The sequence below is a fragment of the Phytophthora sojae genome (genome assembly GCF_000149755.1).
Source record: "Phytophthora sojae unplaced genomic scaffold PHYSOscaffold_5, whole genome shotgun sequence".
Taxonomy (NCBI): Eukaryota; Oomycota; class Peronosporomycetes; order Peronosporales; family Peronosporaceae; genus Phytophthora; species Phytophthora sojae.
This window is the reverse complement of record NW_009258119.1, coordinates 5,246,788-5,265,918: the sequence shown is the minus strand read 5'-3', so window position 1 is coordinate 5,265,918 and position 19,131 is coordinate 5,246,788. Positions and strand designations below refer to the sequence as shown.

Below are 19,131 nucleotides of genomic sequence, written 5' to 3'. Positions count from 1 at the left end.
CGATGTTGCTTAGCTTTCAAGCAGCAGTTCGATTGGGACTCCGCAAGGAGCGTTCCCCATCAAGCGACGCAGACGCAACTCGCCGTGTAGCTCGCTCACCTGCGGGAGGAACGCCTTGTGCTCGTCGACCACTTGCCCCCACGTCTTCGTCGGCAGAACCAGTGTGCAAAATGTGCCCGACGCGTGGCGCATGCGGATGTTCTTGATCATCTCGTCGCAGGTCTTGCCGCCGCCGTGCGCAGTAGCCTCGCGCTTGGCTCCAAACGTCAGCACTGTAGCATCCTGGAAGCTCTCCTGCACGCAGTCATCTCCTTGAGCTGCCGGCGCTGGCAGAGGCGGCGAGCGCGGCACGGGGATATGCAGGAACTGCTCGTTCTTCTTGCTGGTCGCCACTTCGGCGAACAAGACGCCGAAGTTGAGCGGCTCCGGTGGAGCTGCAGACGTTGAAAACGCGCGCGGCGCAGCTGCATGCGCCGAGTCCTCCGCACTGCCTAGCGGGGGGCAGTCCATACACAATAACTGGCAATTCTTAGGCAACGACGGATCGTTGCGCAGCGACACCAGCACATTCGTCGGATCTGCAATCTGGAAGGCACTAAAGAGCTCGTCCAGCGACGCGAGCACCTTGACCCTCGTTTGGTTCATGTACTCCACCGCCTCCGCCTGCAATTGCTTCTGTCTATTCGCTTCAGGGTCTTCAGCAGCCGAGTCTGATTCCTGCTCCATGTGAGCTTCCTCCTCTTCCTCCGAGTCGCTGTCGTCGTCGTCCATGGGCTCAGCCAAGGGGTTCTTGCGCACCAGCGAGGGGAAGCACGCCTTCACCCCTAGCAGCAAGTTGACAGCCACCTCGCCCACGTCAAGCACCTGCACGCTCGGAGTCTGGGCATCTTGAGCCTGGCCGATTAACGGGACAACCAGCAGCCGGCGCTTCCCGTCGCGCTTGACGCGTCCACCAAGACACGTGAGCTGGCGAGCACTCTGCACGCGTCCAGCCACCACCACGTACTCTTCAAACGGCAGTTGGGCCTTTGTGGCCACGTCCAGCAGCGCCAGAGCTCCCCCAGCGACGGACTCGAACACGAACATGCTTCACCGATTATGCCTAAAAACAAATACCACTAAAATGATCGTAATAAACCCCCACGAAAAACTCAAAACTCAAATATATTGCCACTCTATCGTAACTTACGCTGGTCGTTGTGTACTACCTCCTCGATACCCCCCTTGTCGACGCCGTCTGCTCTTAAATATGAATGTCAGCGGGCAGGACCGACGGCTTGAGGATCTCCTCCACCAAAAAGTCGAGCGGGAACTCCACCAGGTGGCCGCGGATCTCCGAGAGCTGGCCACGGGCTCGCGTCTCGTCCTCCTTGCGGACTGTGGCCGCGGTCTGCACGTGGCTGATCTGGCAGTCGGCGTCTTCAGCGTCCGAGCCTTCCGCGCCCTCCTCCATCAGCAGACCCTCGCGCGTAGCAGCGTGGTAGCTGCCCTGGCCTTCTTCGAGCAGCGGATCGTCGCCGTTCAGGTGGTCGTCGCCGTCGAAGTATTCAGCGTTGAACTTGGAGCGACGCCCGAAGTCCAGCACGTCCACCGCAGAGTACCAGCGCTTGAGAGACGCGCGAATGCCGTGGCCTCCACCGTAGTCGCTACCGGCGTCGCTCGAGTCATCGTCCGTATCGTTTCGGTTGCCACTAGTGACACTGAACATGCCGATGAAGCTCCCACGAGCGCTGCGAGTGTTGGCGCGGGTTCTGACGCCTCCACCAGTTCCCAAGAGGGATTGGGTACGACCACCGCGTACACTTCGCGGACCGCCTTGGAGTGCGTTCATCGACGGACTTTGAGGCGTCTGGAAGCTCGCAACGCTTGGCGAGTTCGGGTACGATGGGTTGTCCCCAAGCACGGCGGGGCGCGACGGAGTGGTGTTCGACATCATGATCGGACCATCCAGCGGCAACGACGAGGAGTTGTGGAGACGACGACCTTGATGCGTACCTCCGACGCTCACACTGTTGGCAATGCTGCCGCCGGTATCCAGATGACTGAAGTTCGTCGGGGTACTAACGGAGTTCGAACGGCTGAAGTCGCCCTGCTGAAGTCTCCGCCAGAGAGAGTAGAAGCGTCCGTGCTCTTCGTCATCACTTGCAATGCTGAAGGAGCTATCACGAGGATCAGGCCGGGGCGGTAGCAAGCCCTTCTTGACCCAGCGGCGACGTCGCACCTGGGCCATCAGACGATCAGCCACAAGATGCTGGAGCTTTTCGCGCTTCTTGTAGTCCGTCTTCATCGTGCGAACCTCTTGGAAGATCGAGAAGTTACGCGCGTAGCACCAGCCGTCGTGATCCATAGAGAACAACTTCTTCTTCCTGTCCCTGAAGTTGTCAACTTCGAAGTCTCTCAGATCCACGCGGTCGGCAGCAATGGGCACACCGTTAACGTCCGTCCACGGTGCGTAGTCGCCGTCCTTCAGGTTCTGGGCATCCCACACGTGAGCTCGGCCGGGTACCTTGAGCACATTCATACGCTGATTTTCGAAGATCTGCGTCACTTCAATACTCTGGAAGTTGACGAACGCACGCATGCGGTTTGAGGGCGCACAGTCGAACACCGTCTCGAAAATCTTCGTGTTGCTCGAAGCGGTCGCCTTGATGGCCTGCCACGTACGATCCGACGTCGCATCCACAATGGACAGGTCATCGTCCGTCAGGCCCAAGTGCTCGCGGAAAAGCTGCATGCGGAGCTTGCTTGCTGCAACACCCCGTCGGTACGGCTTCTCGTTCATGACACCGTCCTCGTACTGCATGTCCTCGATCACGAGCGCAATTTCAGAGTCGCGGTCGCCATTCATACTACGGTCGTTGATGTTTGCACTACCAATGATAGCGCACCGGTCATCAGCGATCATGAGCTTGCTGTGGATGTAGATTTGCTCGGTGGACACACACCCGTTAGGCATGATGCCATACTTGCGCAATCCGAAGAACGCAACGTACTGCTCCGGGTGGTTAGTTACACCCTTTAGCGCCTCAAACAGGCTGTACCGACCACGACAAATCGTCGCAAACTGCCAGTGCATCACTGCGTGAAGGTTCGTGAGCTCATGACTGCGGACGTTGCCTTCGAATGCCGGGAGCAGCGGCATCACCACATACACGCGGAACTTCTCATCACGCTGCACGGCGCGCTCAATACGATCCACCAACGCTTGCAGAATCCGGTTTCGCACGATGCCGTTGCCATCCATTCCGGAAATGAAGAACTGGTTCTCGATGTACAGGTAGTGCTTCGAGTTGGCAATCACGTCCATGTAGGCAGCCTGAATACTGGCCTCCGTTGGTACACCCGCCGACCACATCGACACTGAGCGACACACCTGAATGTTGCAGATGCTGGCACTCGGATGAAACACTTGGAGAATCGACTCACCGCGCTGGGCACGCAACACTTCACCATCGTCTAACTGGCCCGCGGTTCCCGAGGCACTCGTGATTGGTGGGCGGATGGGATTTAGAGGATTCAATGACGACGTTGGCGGCCACTGGGGGCCCGTAGCAGCGCACGGGTACATGGGGTTCAGCGACTGGACCACTTGGAACGGTTCGACCATACTCAACGAATCTTCACGAACAAGTGGAATGGTTGTCCGAGTCGATCCGTCCCGCTCCAGCATAGCTTCCGGGTCCGAAGACGGGTACTGCAGCGTCCATCCATTGAAGTCCATCGGCACGAGGCATTTCGGCAGGAACTTGAACCGCCGCGAGCGGAAGCAGATGCACCACCCTGTTCGAAGCTGGTAGTCGTTCTTGGAGCATACGAAATTCCAGCGCTGAATGAAGTGGTAAGCCACGTCCTGTACAGGCGGACCCGAAATGCTGCAGTGCACGTCATGCCAAGGCATACGCGGCTGCGAACCACGATCAATGAGGTCTTCGAACGGTTTGTTCACACGCACGAAGTCCTTGATGATCGGGTTCGAGTAATCCTTGCCACGCCAAACAGGATCATCGCTAGGATCACTGATAGGGTGCCCATGGTGATCATACCGACCGAAGCACAAGTCCAATCCTCCAACAAAGGCCAGCGACTGATCGATGCAGACGATTTTCTCGTGATGAGACCAGAAACCCAGACTTTGGATCTGGAAAATCGGGTCACGGAGAACCCGAATGTTCGGGTGCACCATCAGGCTGCGCTTAGTGTATGCGCTGTTCAGCGTAAGCGCCAGCTTTACCTCACGATAAATAAGCACGTAGATCTTGACACCAGCCTCCGCCTTCTTCATCAGCAACTGACGCAACATGGTTTTGTTCACTTGCTGTCCATTGGGATCTTCATCAGGTTCACGCGGTGGCAGCTTCCGGCCAGGACGAAGCAGGAATAAGTCCGGACACACCCACCAACCGGCAATCAAAATCTCGTACTTGGCGTTGGAGATGGCCTTGTACATGGCTTCGTAAGTGTCTTCTGCATCCACATGCCAGCTTACAGCACTAGGTGGTGGCGGCGGGGCTTCGAAAGACTCCTCAGACTGCGTACTGCTGTCCACCCGGGAAGCAGACGTCAGGTTTCCACTACCCAAACGAGCAACGGCTTCCGCCTCCAGCTTGACCACCGAGTCTACCACCTGGTTAATTGCACTGCCGCTGGTATTTCCCACTGCTACAGGCGGTAACCTTGCGGCCTTGGCTTTGGCTACAATCGCTGCGCTGTCATCATCAGCTAAAGTGCTGACGTGCTGCGGTGCAAACGAGTTGAATCGCGTAGACGTTTCGTGGCGCTTGAGCTTCTGCAACCGACGGACGCATCGGAACCAGTGGTCACGACGAACATGTGGGTGCCACACGCCCAGGTACGTAACGAAATAGTTGGCCAGGAAACCTACAACTGGTGCGATAATGCCTCCAGCAAACAGGAACATGATGTAGAAGATGTATGAGCGCCACGTGACTGGTGAGATCCGCACGGAAATCGCGCACAAACTGTCAACGTTGCTGTAGCTCTGCACATCGATGTCCGTATCAACACCCTCCAGCGTCAAGTTTCCAACGCTCGGCAACGAATAGTTCGTTCCCGACTCGAAAAAGCGGTCGTTTTTCGCATCAATTGGTTTAACCACGCTCATCATTGTGCCAGCCCCCACCGCATTCGTAATCACGTTCAAGCTGTTGCCCATGCTGTCACTTTGCCAAAAGTATCCGAGGTTTGCCGTCATCGAATTCGCCGACGGCATTTGCAGCTGCGACACCACGGCATTGTCTTCATCACTTTCAACGTAGACTGTGACTCCATGCGGCACAGTGAAGTAGTATCCACAGTACTCGATATCGTTGGTCTCCGTCCAATTCTCGTATCCGGACGCATTCGTAATCGGCACACCCAAGCTCTTGTCCAGACTTAGAGTTTCAAAGTCGTAAATGCTGTTCGATAGACGCATGATACCGTAACACACACCCATGAGAGCGATAAAGGCCGTCAGTCGAGTGTAGTAGTGTCCCGTGTCGATCTCGATGTCACCAGCTTTACTTCCGACAACCAGTCCACTCGGCATCCAACTGACACCTTGCCTGTAGCTTCCCTTCCGAGCCGTAAACGTCTTATCGAACAAGAACACCTCACTAGGCTCGCGGTCATTCCGATTCCGGTAGGCAGCGAAGCATGAGGGCTTCAGAACGACCCATCGTCGAATGACACCAAGGCGATGCTGGAAGAACTTGTACACGAATCCAGCGAAGAAGATGATACCTGCGAGAACAGCTAGACCCAAGAAGACTCCAGCCGTGTTCAGCTTCGTGGACACCTCCTTGGTACCTGAATCCGAGTTCACGAGCTCCTTCTGGGGCGAGAAGAAAGTCGGCAGACTCGTCACAATCACAAGACAGACCGGGAAGATAAAGCCCACGATAGCCGACACGAAGGCAATGCGCATCCACGCGCGGTACAGATGCCTGTACAGCGCCTCAATAGTGCGATTGAAGCACGTGTACAGCGGGAGCTGGAACGGGCCGTTGATGCGCATGTGCACATATCCCTCCTTCAGCGACGGTCCGAGGCGCAGCATGGCGCGTGACGGACTCACCTCCAGGAACGACAGCAGCGGCTCTGAGTTACGTAGGTCCCTGTCCTTGAGCAGCGTCCGGATGTAGTCCTGCACGACGTACACGTCCGCCACGCGCTTCTCCGCGCGCTTCTCGCGCCAGATCGTCCAGGGCAGGTGCACGCCCCGCATGAACTTGTGGCGGTGCAGCAGGCAGTACAGGTGCAGCTGGAAGTGCAGCCGCAGGATCTGCTTCTGCCCGAAGTAGATCTCCCAGTCCGTGGTGCCCCAACGGACGCGGGCCACGAACACGCAGCACGGGATGACGCCCGCCCGCGTGACCGTGGCTCTGTTGACCGAGAAGTCGATCGAGTGCTCCATGACCTCCTCCTCCTCCTCGCTCAGGTCGGCGTCGTCGTCGTTCATGATGGTCATCTCCCCGTCGTTCGGGGACTCGAGGATGTCGCTGTCGGCGCACTCTTCGTTGCAGTCGTCCACGTCCACCTCCTGGCCGTCTACGCTGCTGGATCTGTAGCTGTTCACGCTCGCGACACTGCCGAGTCCAGAGGTGGAGAAGCTGGGCGCCGCCTTGAGGCCGTAGCCGCTGCTGTTGGTCCTAACGGCTGCGGTCTGTTCTACTGCGTCGTCGTCGGGTCCAGGCATCCCATGTAGGCGCTGGAAGGACGCCACGGTGTCGCTCTGAGCCTCGGCAAGGTCCGAAGGCCTCCGGCGGACGGCTGGAGGCTCTGAGGCTGCGGGAAATTAGCGGTAAATACGGAAAATTAGCGTAAAAAGTGGCGGTAAGTCGGAGGTTCAGAGCGCGCGGCGCGTACCTCGCGTGCAGGACGTTCCCGCGGCGGGGGGGACGCGGAGGGGGCGGATGAAGGTCCTGGAGGTGGCGCCGACGGGGTGGCCGAGCCTCGGGAGCGGGAGGAGGCGCGAAGGCGGAGGAAACACGCGCGCGCTCGACGCCTTCCTCGCTGCTGCGGTGTTGTCTGTTAGACGTCTGGGGGCCGGGCTTGGCATAATGCGCGGAAAGGGCCTGCGAGAATGCATATTCTGGCGGCGGAAACCTGTGGGAATCTATATTCGAGTCGGTTTTGCCGGCTCTCTGTACCGACCAGGGCTGGCAGGTGGACCGAACTTCCCCGTCTGGCTCTGACTCCGACCGGCACCAGGTTGAAAGACTGCGGGCAGGGCACAGAGACTGCCTGTGTGTCAGTGTATCAGGACGCTGGTCGCGGACAACAGTGTTTGAGCTGCAGTGGAGGTAGTGGAGTGGGAAGTTGCCTTGAGTTTTGCCCTTGTTCAGCCGGAGCAAGACTTGCTCTGTCTGCGGCGACCTCTTCAGCAAGCAACGGATGGCAATGCGGCGACGTGTTTCCCGCCACCTGCGCGCGTTGGCACCGCAGCGACAACATGAACTCGACGTCCAGAGCCCGCGGCGTGTGACGACACCCAACGCACCATCAGCGTGACTACCGGACTCTCCATCAAACGTCCTTGCTGCTTTGGTCCGCGCTCGCGAAATCGATACAGTTCTTGTAGGGATGGCGCTGGTGACATTGCTCAGCAATGGTTGAGTGCTGCAGTGCTGCAATGCTGCAGGTTGGCGCCAGAAAGTACACACCGTACGAGAAGAGATGGTCGGAAGAGCGCGTGCGGATCTTATTAGGCCGAGAGCGCTATGCATGCTGTGTGTTTGGGGCTACACATCGCTCTATGGCTCGAGCCTTGTTCTCATCCAGCAGCCGCTTTGATCTCCTGCTGGGACCTGGCAGCAAATTGCTGGCAGCGGAACTGCGTTTCGGTACAGCATACAATACGAATCTTGCGTCGAGATAAACATCCATTGATGTTGAAGCTTGTCTCCAGCAAGACGGCACACAATACATTGCGTAGAATGGTGCGCTGCCAGCGCCGCTGGGCCCTGAGGAAAACTGCGCGGGGCGCAAGCGAGAATCTTTCGCTTGACAGACGCATCTTTCCGACGTCTAACAGCTCCACAAAATGATTGATAGCATCATCAATCATGCGCTAGCCAACTCCGTAGCGTACCCAATTTTAACCTTGACCCTGCAACCGAACACTTCCAAGAGAGCTCGTATAAACATAATAAAATAATTGTTTTTACTCACACGACTGTAAACACAAAACTTAGCATACTACTATATTCTACCGCGTATTTATAAAGAATTTACTTAGTCAGACATGAAGACTGTGAGTATTTATTGGTTCATCAATGCTCAAGTCAGAGCAGCCAATTTACCAGATCTCGCACGCACAGAACCTGATAGGCAACCCGTGCTCCGGGAGGGTACACAAGTCGACGAATAGTTTCATGGACGATGATAACGGTTATTATAATAATAATTGAATAAATACCAAAGTTGTTTTGATTTTTAATCCTTTAAAAAGGCACTACCAGCCCAACTCTTTAGTTGACTCTAACGTGGGCATCTACTGCGCCTGCTTCGCAGCCGCAGCATCTGGCCGAGAATGCGTAATTGAACAAATAGTTTCGCACATCGAAGTGTATCGATACGGAAATGATGTTTCAGCCAAACCTTTGTGAGGCTGGTAACCAGCAAAGCAAGCCCCGCTCTTCTTTATCGTGGTGGGTTCTCAGGAACCGAAAGTCACCAATTGAGGTTGCCTGGTCTGATGAGGCCATCGGTGACATAACACCCTGGTCAGCGTCCAATGGCTCCGTTGGCGCCAGCAACGAGAGAGCTATTTCATTCATTTTGCAGGTACGGTATACCGTGCTCATTTTTGTACTATGTTGTGTGCTAGCGATCAGACGAGAGAGCTACAGTAGCGGGACGAAGGAGAGACGCATGGTGCGCTGATCTTGACCTTTTAACTTGAGGATGTTAGCTACAGTAAGTGACAATAATGATCCTCAATTCAAAAACAAAACACGCTAATGGGCCAATTCCTTGGAAGTGGGTGCTTCAGCAGAGGGGAAAAAAGTCTTATTCAAACGAACGATGCTCGTGTCACTGTCGAGTTGAGCTGATTGGTTTGGCGACAGACACGAGGTTGGGCATCTTCGGCTAAGAGTGATTGAGTATTGAGCAAATTGACATGTAAAAAAAATAGCCTGCACCTAGACAAGTCATGCTGGTCATCTTCAGCTAAGCTTGGTCGATTATGGCTCCTCAAATTGATACGCCTTCAGCGAAGCCATGACGCTCTCATAGTGAGTGTACTGGAGCGTCCGTAAGTGTTTGAATGCAGGTTTTGGTAAATAATAAACGATTAGTATCAGCCTTTGGTAAGTAATGTACATAAATCTAAGCAGTTATCGACGGGTACCCGATTCCGGCAGATATTAGCCTAAATATTACAATTAAGAAAGAGAGACCCAGTTTGGTACCCGGTTTTGGAAAGTTACAATTTTTTTGCCGGGGCCAAGCACAGGTCTTCGACCTGTGAATATCTGGAAAACATAATAGATACCTGAGTGAACATGGCATCGAACTCATAGAATAGCCTTCTCTAACCGTTAGAGAAGCAGCATCTGCAATGATTTAGTCTTTGTTTCTCCTTAAAGCCACGATAAAATATAGGTATACTATAAAAAATATTTGAAAATACGTAAAAACATACAATTTCACAAAAATAATGATTTTCTTACTGGAAACGGATACTTTTGGATGTTCATAATTAGTCTGAATTCAAAATTAGTCTGTCACTGTTGGGGCCAGACTAATAGTAAGAAAAATCTGCTATTCAGATTTAGTCTGGGCCAGACTAATTACTGTAGGTACAGTACTGTAGTGTTTTAAATATTTGTGCGAACACTATTATAAACACTATTAATACCTGTACGTGCGATTACGACGGTCTGTAAGAGAACCCACAGCGCTCTTTGGCTCTGAAAATATTAAGTCTATCTATCCAAAGTATCTTGTGCCTAGAAGAATACTGTGCGAAGCCCCCCCCCCCTTGTACCAGTCAAAATAGCGTTGCTTTATTGATCCGTACACAGCCCCTCAAGTAGTACGCATCATGGCGGGTGAATGCACGTACTTCGAAGTAGTCGCAGAGGACCTGCGCCATCTGTGGTGATACCGTGCTAGTGACTATGAATGCACTCGAGAACTAGGCATCTTCACCAAAATAAGAACGGCCACACTAATTCTACCTCACTGAGGAAGAATTTGCATGGTAATGTGGCCGTTCTTATTTTGGTGAAGATGCCTAGTGCTGTTTGCCACTTTGTTCATACTGAGGAATCCTCAGTATGAACAAAGTGGCAAACAGCGTCAACGAAAACTACATCAAGATCAGAATGAATGCACCATACAACATCGACACCAGCCTAGTCGCGCAAACAGAGAGTGCAGTATTAAGTGCAGGTGTATCCAACAACCAAGCTCTCACGGGAACAAGCAGCACTCAGACACTCAAAAGCCTCGTACTCATTGGAAACGAAACCGCATCCGACAGCAAACTAATTCCAGCATGGCGACCCACAGCAGAAAACACACAGTGCCTCGAATGAAAATCCAAAACCCTTTTCGAGTATAAAACTATTTGAGTTATCTTCTTCTTCGCTGCTTCCTTCTTGCGTCGTTATTTCACCACAAATGCACTCATGGTGCGGACACCGAGCCCATGACCATCGAATTAGTGCCCCGCGTAACCGTCGCCACACTTCGACGCTATGCTAGCAATACGCCGCTCGATGCGCTCCCGCTGCGCTTGTCGTGCCAGGGCAATCGCATCCTTAATAAGAGTTGACGACTGTCGATGCGTACATGCGAGCTTCTCAGCGGAGCGAGGCGACACGGGAGGCGTGCCCTCAAGGAGATCGTAGTCTTCAATCTCCGGAGGGTGCATCACAGCGACAGCCACCTCCTTCGTCTCCTCAGCCTCGAAGCTTTCCTCACTACCTGTGCTGCCTGAACTCTGCTGATGGGTAAATGGACGCGCTTGATCCTCTTCCTCGTTCGTTTCTTCGTCCTGTACGTACGTCGAGGCAACTTGTTTCATCTGCGCCGCCTCCTCTTCCGACGACTCTACCCTGTCTTCTTCTTCTTCCTCGTACAGGAATTCGCCCTCATCAATCTTCTTCATCACCGAGTGATTCTCTGGCCCAGCTGCCAGAGCGTTATACTTGCGGTGCAGTCTCTGGAACAGTAGCTCCTCATTGAACTCGTACTTCTTGAGCAGCTCGTCCACCTCGCGCAGCTTGTCCGGGTTGTGCTTGGTGTAGAACGCCACCAGCCTCTTGCTGCACGCATAAACAACAACAGCTCCAAGTTATTAGCTCTCCTTTCAGCCTCTCAATCCTCCTAAAATCACGCACCGGAAACGCGCCTTGGCGTCGCCCTTTCCTCCGAACAGAATGACGCTGACGATGGCTGCGAAGCACAGCACAGCTCCCGCCAGGAACAGCTTCTTCTCGGCCTCCACGCTCATCCCCAGCAACGACTCCTCCGCCAGCTGCAGCACCCACAGCGCGAGCTGTAGCGTCGCCAAAGCTGCCAGCACCCAGAACCAGGACGGTCGGATGCTGGCCAGCGCGTAGCTCAGCAGCGTCAGCAGGCCGCGCAGCACGCGCAACGACGCGTCAGCGTCCGCGCCGTCCAGCTCCGAACCAATGAGAGGCTGCAACAGCAACTGCGGCCGCACGTAGCAGGCCACCGCCGCCGCCAAGACAGCTACCTTGAGTCCCGACCCGAGCATGATGCGCAATGGCTCGATGTCTGGGCGATTTCCTGCTATTTTTAGCTGTTTGCGGCGCGCGGATTGGCCGATATTCGCCACTGCAACTTTTGGCAAAGTGGACGAGCATGAGCCGGCTGCGGCAGCTGATGGTGTTGAGCCGCGACCTGGCGCGCTCCAAGCAGTTCTACCAGGAGGGGCTCGGGCTCAAGCTGCTGCGCTCGTCGGACACGTTCGCTGAGTTCGACACGCAGGCGGGCGTGCCGCTGTGTATCAAGCTGGCGCAGAGGTGCGAGGGCTGCTTCGATATTGGTGGGAACTAAGGCGCTAATTGCTGGTGGGTGCGTATGATGCACTGCAGTGAGGCCGCGTGCAGCAGCGGCTACTCGCCGTTCCTGAACTTCGACATTCTGGACCTAAGCGACGCCGTGCCGCGGCTGCTGATGCTGGGGGCGATCATGGACGGCCCCATCAAGTACCCGGCGCACGGGAAGGTGTGTGATACTCTCGAGCAGTTGTCGACTCTTCTGATTTTATCCATAGCTTGATAACATGCATCTGGCGTGGTGGGCGTTTGGTGCAGGTAGCGGCGCTGCGGTCCCCCGACGGGGTCATGATTGGGCTGTACGAGCCCAACTCGTGGGACAACGTCACTTCAGCCTGATGATGGTGCTATATGTTTTGGAGCCATTGCGAAGCCGCGACTTCCACTGCCATAAGCACTGATGCAAAGTGACAAGGTGGCAGCGCACCGTGAGCATTTTCGCCGGTGTATTCACAAGGTACCATGATATCAGTAGTATGATCAAGCTACAACATGTCTAACCATTAAAGGGCTTCATCATGAAAACTTATTGATGTATTCCAAACAATACCGAGATCGACCACCTTAAACACGGTAAAGGCGGTCACTTGCTGCCAACATACCGGGCAGAAGCTTCTGCGCGCAGTCCATGCAGACTGCGTTGTGGCCACATGGGACGCAAACCGCTTCCTGATGCCCATCAAAGCAAATCACGCACTCGTCATTGCTCTGAGCTCCAGCACCTTGCCCAGGAGTATTCTTCGCAGGAGAGCTCAAGGAAGGGGGTGGAGATGCTGTGCCATGAGCAGCCGTCGAGTCATCGTGACGAGTAAGCTGCACAATCTCCACTCCATCAGGCCCCACAACCGTTTCCGAGTAACCGAGGGTTTCCAGCATTGTGTCGGAAGGAGGTGGAGCAAACGGCGCCGAGTTTGTTCGGGGGTGACGCCGAGATTCCTCAAGAGAGAGTCGAAGAGCTCGCTCCTAATCGCGTTGCTCCTGAAGCAGCGCGGCCTGGGTAGGACTTGGGCTTGGAGCCGACATAGCAGTCGGCCGAGCAGGTTGTGGTGGAGGAATTCGCTGACGTCCGAAAGCGGTTGTGATCGGACTCACTGGGGCGTTGACCAACAAGCAACATCGCACGTTAGAACGTACCCACAACAACTCATAGGGAATATCAGCAGAAAACGTTACCCGCAGGCTGGTCAAGAACGTTTTCCATGCAACGAGTTCGCCTTGGTTTGTAGCAGCTAAGTCCGTCGACTGATCGGCCGACGCTCGACTTGTGTCTAGCTTCCGCGACACCTTCTAAGACATGCGAAATTATTTTCGGTTGAGCCAAGTGCCATCGTCACTGTTAAACTCCGTCGCTTGTTCGATACAGCAAATGTTTGTCTTGATCAGATTAAAGTTGAAAACACTACGGCAGCGTAGTAACGCGTACCGTGGGCGCCGATATCCAGGTCTCATCGGGAACAGATCGATCTTGACAGCATTTCGCGCTGCAGGCCAAAGTACCATCGCGTATCTGGGCCCAATAAACACATTAGCGACTAAAAGATCTTCTCAAGAACCGCTCCTTGAAATATACCTCTTCTTCCACGAGTGCAAGCTTGATATTCCCGACGCAATCGACAAAAACTTGTCCGATCTCTCATACAGCCACCCTGAGTAGATACAGAGTTTTTACAATGACCATTACCAAACCAAATCAGACCAAACCGTCAGTGAACAATGCCACCAACTACCCCAATCCAGCAACATCAAGTCTTGTACCTTTTCAATGTGCCCTACGCACTGAATGTACTTGTGTCCTCGTCCCTCCGATGTTCTATACGAGTGGCGTGCGATGTCCATCGCTGTTTGCGCCTTGGTGAATGTCTTGGCGAAACAGTCCACCGCCGGAGTCTCCCAGCAGCAGCCGCACCACTTCGCTCTTGCCACAGGCCGTGGCGATGTGCAGCGGTGTGTTGCGCTGCGAGTCGCGGGCGTTGCAGTCCACGCCGTATGCGAGCAGCGCCTGCACACAGAGCAGATGGCCCTGCGAGCACGCGTTGGCCAGAGGTGAGTAGCCGTACACGGGGTCCCTCCACCCGGCGTGGAAGCTCATCTCGGGCGTGAGGCGCGCCAGTCCTTGACGCAGCGTCGACAAGTGCTGCTGGTCTGCGATGACTGGCAATGCGAACACCTCGTCGTTGACCTCGCCCCTATTGAAGTCGTCGACCTCTAGCGATGTGCCTTGAAGCACGACGAACTGCAGATTCGGACAGTGCACGCTCGTGGTGTTCCGCCTCAGTTGGTCGCAGCCGCGGAGGTTCAGACGCCGCAGCGACGGCGAGCGGAAGTACAAGCGGGTGAGGCTCTTGAGGAACGACAAATCCAGGTCCACCACGCGCTCGAGGTCCAGTAACACGAACTGCAACTCGTCGTTGCGCGACAGATCGAGCGTCTCCAGCCGCTTGGAAGTCACGTGCACTCGAGTGAGTTTCGCACAGCTGCTCAGGTCGAGCTTCCGCAGAGCAGGAAGATCTCCTGGATCCACCAGCACCTAATCAAGCTGCGAGCACCGGGCAAGACTCAGGACTTCCAGCGCAGTGACCTCGTGAGCGTATTCTTGATCAGATGACGCGCCTGCAGCGCCGACAAGTTTCGCGACGACAGCGTCAGCTTCTTGAGCTGCGGCAGACTTGTGTCGGCGTTGAACTTGTTCATGGGGCAGTGTTCAATGACCAAAACCTCCAGGTTCGGCGCGACGATGACAGGCTCTTGCACCTGATAGCATTCGCGAGTGGTGACATTCTTAAGCTCCTCGGCCATGAGATGCACGTGACTCGGCTGAATACGAGCTCTCGCAGCTTCCAGCCCTTGTTCAACCACGGCACGATCGCCTGCATGGTCGGCACCTCGGATGCGCGTATCGCTCGGAGACCTTCAGAAGGCACTTGTGGGTGAAATTGGTAGGAGCGACGAGCTGGATGCAGTGGGGAACGCGCTCTACAACGGTTTCCTTCCAAGACGGAGAAGCCCCTCGGGAGCTGGATGGAGCACTTTACTCAGCGATTCAAGCAGTGGTATCACACGGCGATCCGCGAGTCATATGGCTCTCTGGCCTGGGCATACCTCACAGCGCTGGTGCAGGCAACATGTCGAGCAAAGAACTGGCTGCTGGACAAGTCGACGCTGTACACGCGCGTCACCAGCTACACGCAGGACTCGCAGCTTCCCGCTGCTGCCGACAGCGACACTGGCTGCTTGGGCTCTTCCTCGAAGGCGCGTCCTTGGCGGGTGCCTAGCGCCACAACGGCCCACGCAGCTCGTGGAAGAGCTGCCCATTCTCCAGGTCATCCCTATCGAGGACAGTCGACTCAAGCTGCAGAACACCTTCACGCCGGTGTATGTCACGCAGAGTCGTCGGAATGCTATGGGGGTTGGTCTTGTCGTCGAAGCGGACTTGTACACGCCTCGCACTGGGTGCTGCAGGGCGTGGCGCTGGCGCTCAACACGGACTATTAATTATTGTCGCTGATGTGCAGTAGATAGCTGTCTGAACCATTGTTTCTGCATTCGTTGGTTAATTCACAAATGCCACACATACGTACGTCTACCCACCCCCACCAGCTACGGCTCGAACACTACCTTTTCGTCCAGCAGACGTTCGATATCCTGCTTGGACCGACCGAGGACATCCGCCAGGACCTGGCGTGTGTCCTGTCCAAGCTTTCGTCCAGCGAACTGCGTTACGCCAGGTGTAGCCTTCAACTTTGGCAAGATCGCCGGCACCCTTAACTTCCTCGTGTTATCCCCATCTGGGATTTCCACCTCCTCAAACATCCCACGCTGCTGGTACTGCGGATCCTTGACCATGTCTTCCACAGAGTAGACAAGTCCCACAGGCACGGTGGCCTTCTCCATCACTTTAACCACCGTGTCTAGCTCCTGGGTAGCAGTCCAAGCCACCATCGCAGCGTCGATCTCTGCTTGGTGGACAACACGGTCAGCATTCGTCCGGTACTTGCTGTCCGTCGCCATATCCTCCCGCCCGATAGCGTTCATGAGCTTCACGAACAGAGAGTCGGTGTTGGCAGCAAGGACGACGTTCTTCTTGTCCTTGGTGACGTACGTGTTCGAAGGCACGATGCCCGTGATGGTCGACCCTGAGCATTCACGAATCGATCCAGAATAGTCGTATTCGGGAACGACAGCTTCCATCAAGTTGAACATGGACTCGTAGATAGCCACATCCACAACTTGTCCCTTGTTGCTCAGACCAGCAGCAGCGCCCCTCTCACGCCCAAGAAGCGCAATGACAATGCCGAGAGCTGCGTGGATGCCAGCTATAGTGTCGCCGATGCTGAGGTTCGGGCGAGCCGGGGGACGATCCGCAAACCCGTTCACATAGCGAAAGCCGCCCATAGCTTCACACACGGAAGCGAATCCCGGTCTCGACGAGTACGGACCGTCCTGACCAAAGCCCGACACTCGGGCGTACACCAGCTTGGGGTTAGACTTCTCGAAGTGATCCGGACCGAGCCCCCACTTCTCCATGCGACCAGGCCTGAAGTTCTCGATGAGCACATCGCTCTGCTCGATGAGCTCTTCGATCAGCTTGCGCCCCTCTTCCTTCTTCATGTCGATTGCCACCGAGCGCTTGTTGCGGCCGAGGGAGTACCACCACAGCGACGTCTTGGTCGAGTCCAGCTCACGGTAGTCGCGCACCTGGTCGCCCGTAGGGGGTTCTACCTTGATCACATCGGCACCGAAGTAGCTGAGAATGGTACCGGCGAAGGGGCCAGCAATGAGGTGGCCGCATTCCACCACTCGGATGCCCTCGAGCGGCAGGGGACGGTCTCTCTTGGTCTTGGAAGATGACGGACCCGTGGTGATCGTCGTCACGCAGCGCTGCGCTTGACACTGCAGGAGCTTCTGGCGTCCCGCAATCAGCACGGAGCTTCGAGGCAATGGAGACAGCATTGGTAGTGGTGAGGGGGACAATGTGCAGCAGGGTGAGAGCCGAACGGAGCCAAAGCTGAAGTGACGCACTTCTGATGCGCAAACCATTATCTTTCGAACTTCAACCACTAAGCATCAGAACGGACGTATGTCATTATAGTGAGGGAGTGATGGCCAAAACATTGCTCAGGGCAAGATGGCTGGCGCATGGAGCGAGTAGTAGCTGCACGGGGCGCAAGTAAGGAAAGCTAGTTAATGCCAACGCTGTCGTTATGGTGAGCACAAGCCAAAGTAGTTTATAGTAGGGCGGTACCTGATGTTGGCGGCGTCTGTGAGGCACAGGAACGTCTGCTTCGTTGCTGCTCCAGCTCCGGTAGGCTCATGGGCATCAGCGCATTCCTGAAGCTCTAGGAGCCTGTCCCCAGCACGATAGCATTTGTGCGTTAGTGTCACGTGCTAATTGCAGGGGGCGAGAGTGAGGTACAACGCACCGCTTAATGCTGAGTGTGGAGGGATCTTGGGAGTACGAGACGGCTGGAAGCACCAGGAAGCAGCTCCACGTTGGCTGCTCGTTGTCGTTGGCCGCCTTTCCATTCTTCCGCTTGCGCTTGCGGTCGATGCGTTCTTCTTGGAGACTTGCAGTCAATGCGTACCCGTAAATCACATCCACTTCTTCGTTGGAGTCGGAGGAAAGGCGGAGGCCGCGTACAACTTGCCACTCGATGAGGCCGCGCTCCGTCAGTAGATCGTTCAGCACCTGCAGAACATGAACATGACAACATTAAGAGTATGCAACAGCAGCCACTTTATACGAGCTGTGAAGAATTACACCTCTTGAGTTCCCGGGGAGAAGAGAGAAATGTCCATTTCGTGTTGTCTCCACTTCGACGCCAAATGCAAAATGAGCCCAAAAAATTCTGAATCTGCTGGCAAGCCAAGGCCCTACAGCTAGTCCCACGCTAGCAAGCACCAAGCCTCTCGCTAGAGGGCTTCAAATGATGCGCTTCTCGCTGAAAAGCTCGAACAGCGTCTTGTGCTGCATCTCACCGACGACGAACGACAGCGTGGCGTTCTTGTAGTGATCACTGTTCACCGACAGGTTATAGATCACGTCCTCCAGCAGCACAGCCTTGCCCGAAAATGTCCCTGTGTAGATTGAATCGTCAAGCATTAGATTTCATTCGAAGTCAATCGTTGCATTGATCGACGGAGACCTACCGAAAGTCATTTTGACATGCGAGAAGTGCACGTGGAGGTGGTAGTAAGTCGGCTGATAGTGGAAATACATGCGCACCGAGCTCGGCTCCACGCCAAATTTCGTCTTCAGCACTTCGAGGCTCGAATCTCTGTTTGAAATTGAGAATGTAAAGCTGGGCAAAGTGCACGGAGACCAAACAACACCAAAATGCACAATAACAAACCTGATATTCTGCAGCAGCTTCACGTGTGAGGCGGTGAGATCACGGATCGATCGAAGCGAGCGGTCGTGAACGATCGCAAGACAGTAGAGCGATTCCAACTGCCCGCATGTAACACGAAGTGTCAGACATGGAGAGGCTCCTGCAATATCCCAGCGTTGGGGCCGTACATTAGCAGGGTTCGACCACTTGAAGTCAGGCAGCAGAATAAATCCATCACGAGGGTTTGCATCCTCGTAAATGATCCGCTCGCTCTCGCTTTTGCTACAATATAGACAGCGAGTAAAGTAAGTGCATGATGGTACCCCAATCGATCCCGGTAAATAATGGCTTAAACGTACTGGTCCAGGATATTGTAAACCCACTCGATCTTCTCTGCAGGAATGCTGTCGATGAATGGCTTCGTGATCGCTTCGTAAACTTCCTTGGTCTCGACGACCATGTGAAAGTTCTGGTCCGTATGCTTCAGCACATGCGTCTCCGTCGCCGGGTAGATCAGGTTTACCTACGCCAGATCCAGCACAAAAGTACATCAAAATTATGTTTTAAGATGATGATCTCTCTGCTGCTCAGATTATTCCATGCCTTGTAGGGCTTGATATCTCGCGCCACGTCTCCCTGGAACGTGCTGTAAATGTCATTTTTAAGATCTCATGCAATGACATGCCCGCCAGCAGCCGGTCCAGAGTGCCTGAGTCCATGGCCGCCGTCTGGATCACGAGCACCGCCATCTTCTTTTCGTTGTC

General features: G+C 54.8%; 8 protein-coding genes across 8 annotated transcripts; 2 read left to right on the top strand and 6 right to left on the bottom strand.

Moving 5' to 3' along the window:
• Nucleotides 1-9: 9 nt before the first annotated feature.
• PHYSODRAFT_510221 (hypothetical protein) lies at nt 10-1,086 on the bottom strand (the record flags this gene model as incomplete). The annotated part of the gene is made up of 1 exon (XM_009531475.1): nt 10-1,086. One exon carries the CDS (start codon nt 1,084-1,086, stop codon nt 10-12), a length of 1,077 nt encoding a protein of 358 aa, XP_009529770.1.
• A 157-nt stretch (nt 1,087-1,243) lies between these two features.
• PHYSODRAFT_286421 (PHox domain-containing protein) lies at nt 1,244-6,697 on the bottom strand (the record flags this gene model as incomplete). The annotated part of the gene is made up of 1 exon (XM_009531474.1): nt 1,244-6,697. The coding sequence occupies one exon, from the start codon at nt 6,695-6,697 to the stop codon at nt 1,244-1,246; it is 5,454 nt and encodes a 1,817-aa protein (XP_009529769.1).
• A 3,848-nt stretch (nt 6,698-10,545) lies between these two features.
• PHYSODRAFT_351672 (hypothetical protein) lies at nt 10,546-11,734 on the bottom strand (the record flags this gene model as incomplete). Its single annotated transcript, XM_009531473.1, has 2 exons — nt 10,546-11,279; nt 11,355-11,734. The coding sequence occupies 2 exons, from the start codon at nt 11,732-11,734 to the stop codon at nt 10,673-10,675; spliced, it is 987 nt and encodes a 328-aa protein (XP_009529768.1). The 3' UTR covers nt 10,546-10,672.
• Nucleotides 11,735-11,841: 107 nt separating this feature from the next.
• PHYSODRAFT_508215 (hypothetical protein) lies at nt 11,842-12,377 on the top strand (the record flags this gene model as incomplete). The annotated part of the gene is made up of 3 exons (XM_009531472.1): nt 11,842-12,002; nt 12,075-12,207; nt 12,297-12,377. The coding sequence occupies 3 exons, from the start codon at nt 11,842-11,844 to the stop codon at nt 12,375-12,377; spliced, it is 375 nt and encodes a 124-aa protein (XP_009529767.1).
• Nucleotides 12,378-13,848: 1,471 nt separating this feature from the next.
• On the bottom strand, nt 13,849-14,911 carry PHYSODRAFT_334212 (hypothetical protein; the record flags this gene model as incomplete). The annotated part of the gene is made up of 3 exons (XM_009531471.1): nt 13,849-14,549; nt 14,645-14,789; nt 14,861-14,911. 3 exons carry the CDS (start codon nt 14,909-14,911, stop codon nt 13,849-13,851), a joined length of 897 nt encoding a protein of 298 aa, XP_009529766.1.
• Nucleotides 14,912-15,056: 145 nt separating this feature from the next.
• On the top strand, nt 15,057-15,530 carry PHYSODRAFT_334211 (hypothetical protein; the record flags this gene model as incomplete). Its single annotated transcript, XM_009531470.1, has 3 exons — nt 15,057-15,302; nt 15,331-15,444; nt 15,498-15,530. The coding sequence occupies 3 exons, from the start codon at nt 15,057-15,059 to the stop codon at nt 15,528-15,530; spliced, it is 393 nt and encodes a 130-aa protein (XP_009529765.1).
• A 105-nt stretch (nt 15,531-15,635) lies between these two features.
• Nucleotides 15,636-16,988, bottom strand: PHYSODRAFT_302387 (hypothetical protein; the record flags this gene model as incomplete). Its single annotated transcript, XM_009531469.1, has 1 exon — nt 15,636-16,988. The coding sequence occupies one exon, from the start codon at nt 16,986-16,988 to the stop codon at nt 15,636-15,638; it is 1,353 nt and encodes a 450-aa protein (XP_009529764.1).
• Nucleotides 16,989-17,958: 970 nt separating this feature from the next.
• Nucleotides 17,959-18,827, bottom strand: PHYSODRAFT_316123 (hypothetical protein; the record flags this gene model as incomplete). Its single annotated transcript, XM_009531468.1, has 5 exons — nt 17,959-18,113; nt 18,202-18,265; nt 18,385-18,486; nt 18,556-18,643; nt 18,751-18,827. The coding sequence occupies 5 exons, from the start codon at nt 18,825-18,827 to the stop codon at nt 17,959-17,961; spliced, it is 486 nt and encodes a 161-aa protein (XP_009529763.1).
• Between the last annotated feature and the right edge of the window lie 304 nt (nt 18,828-19,131).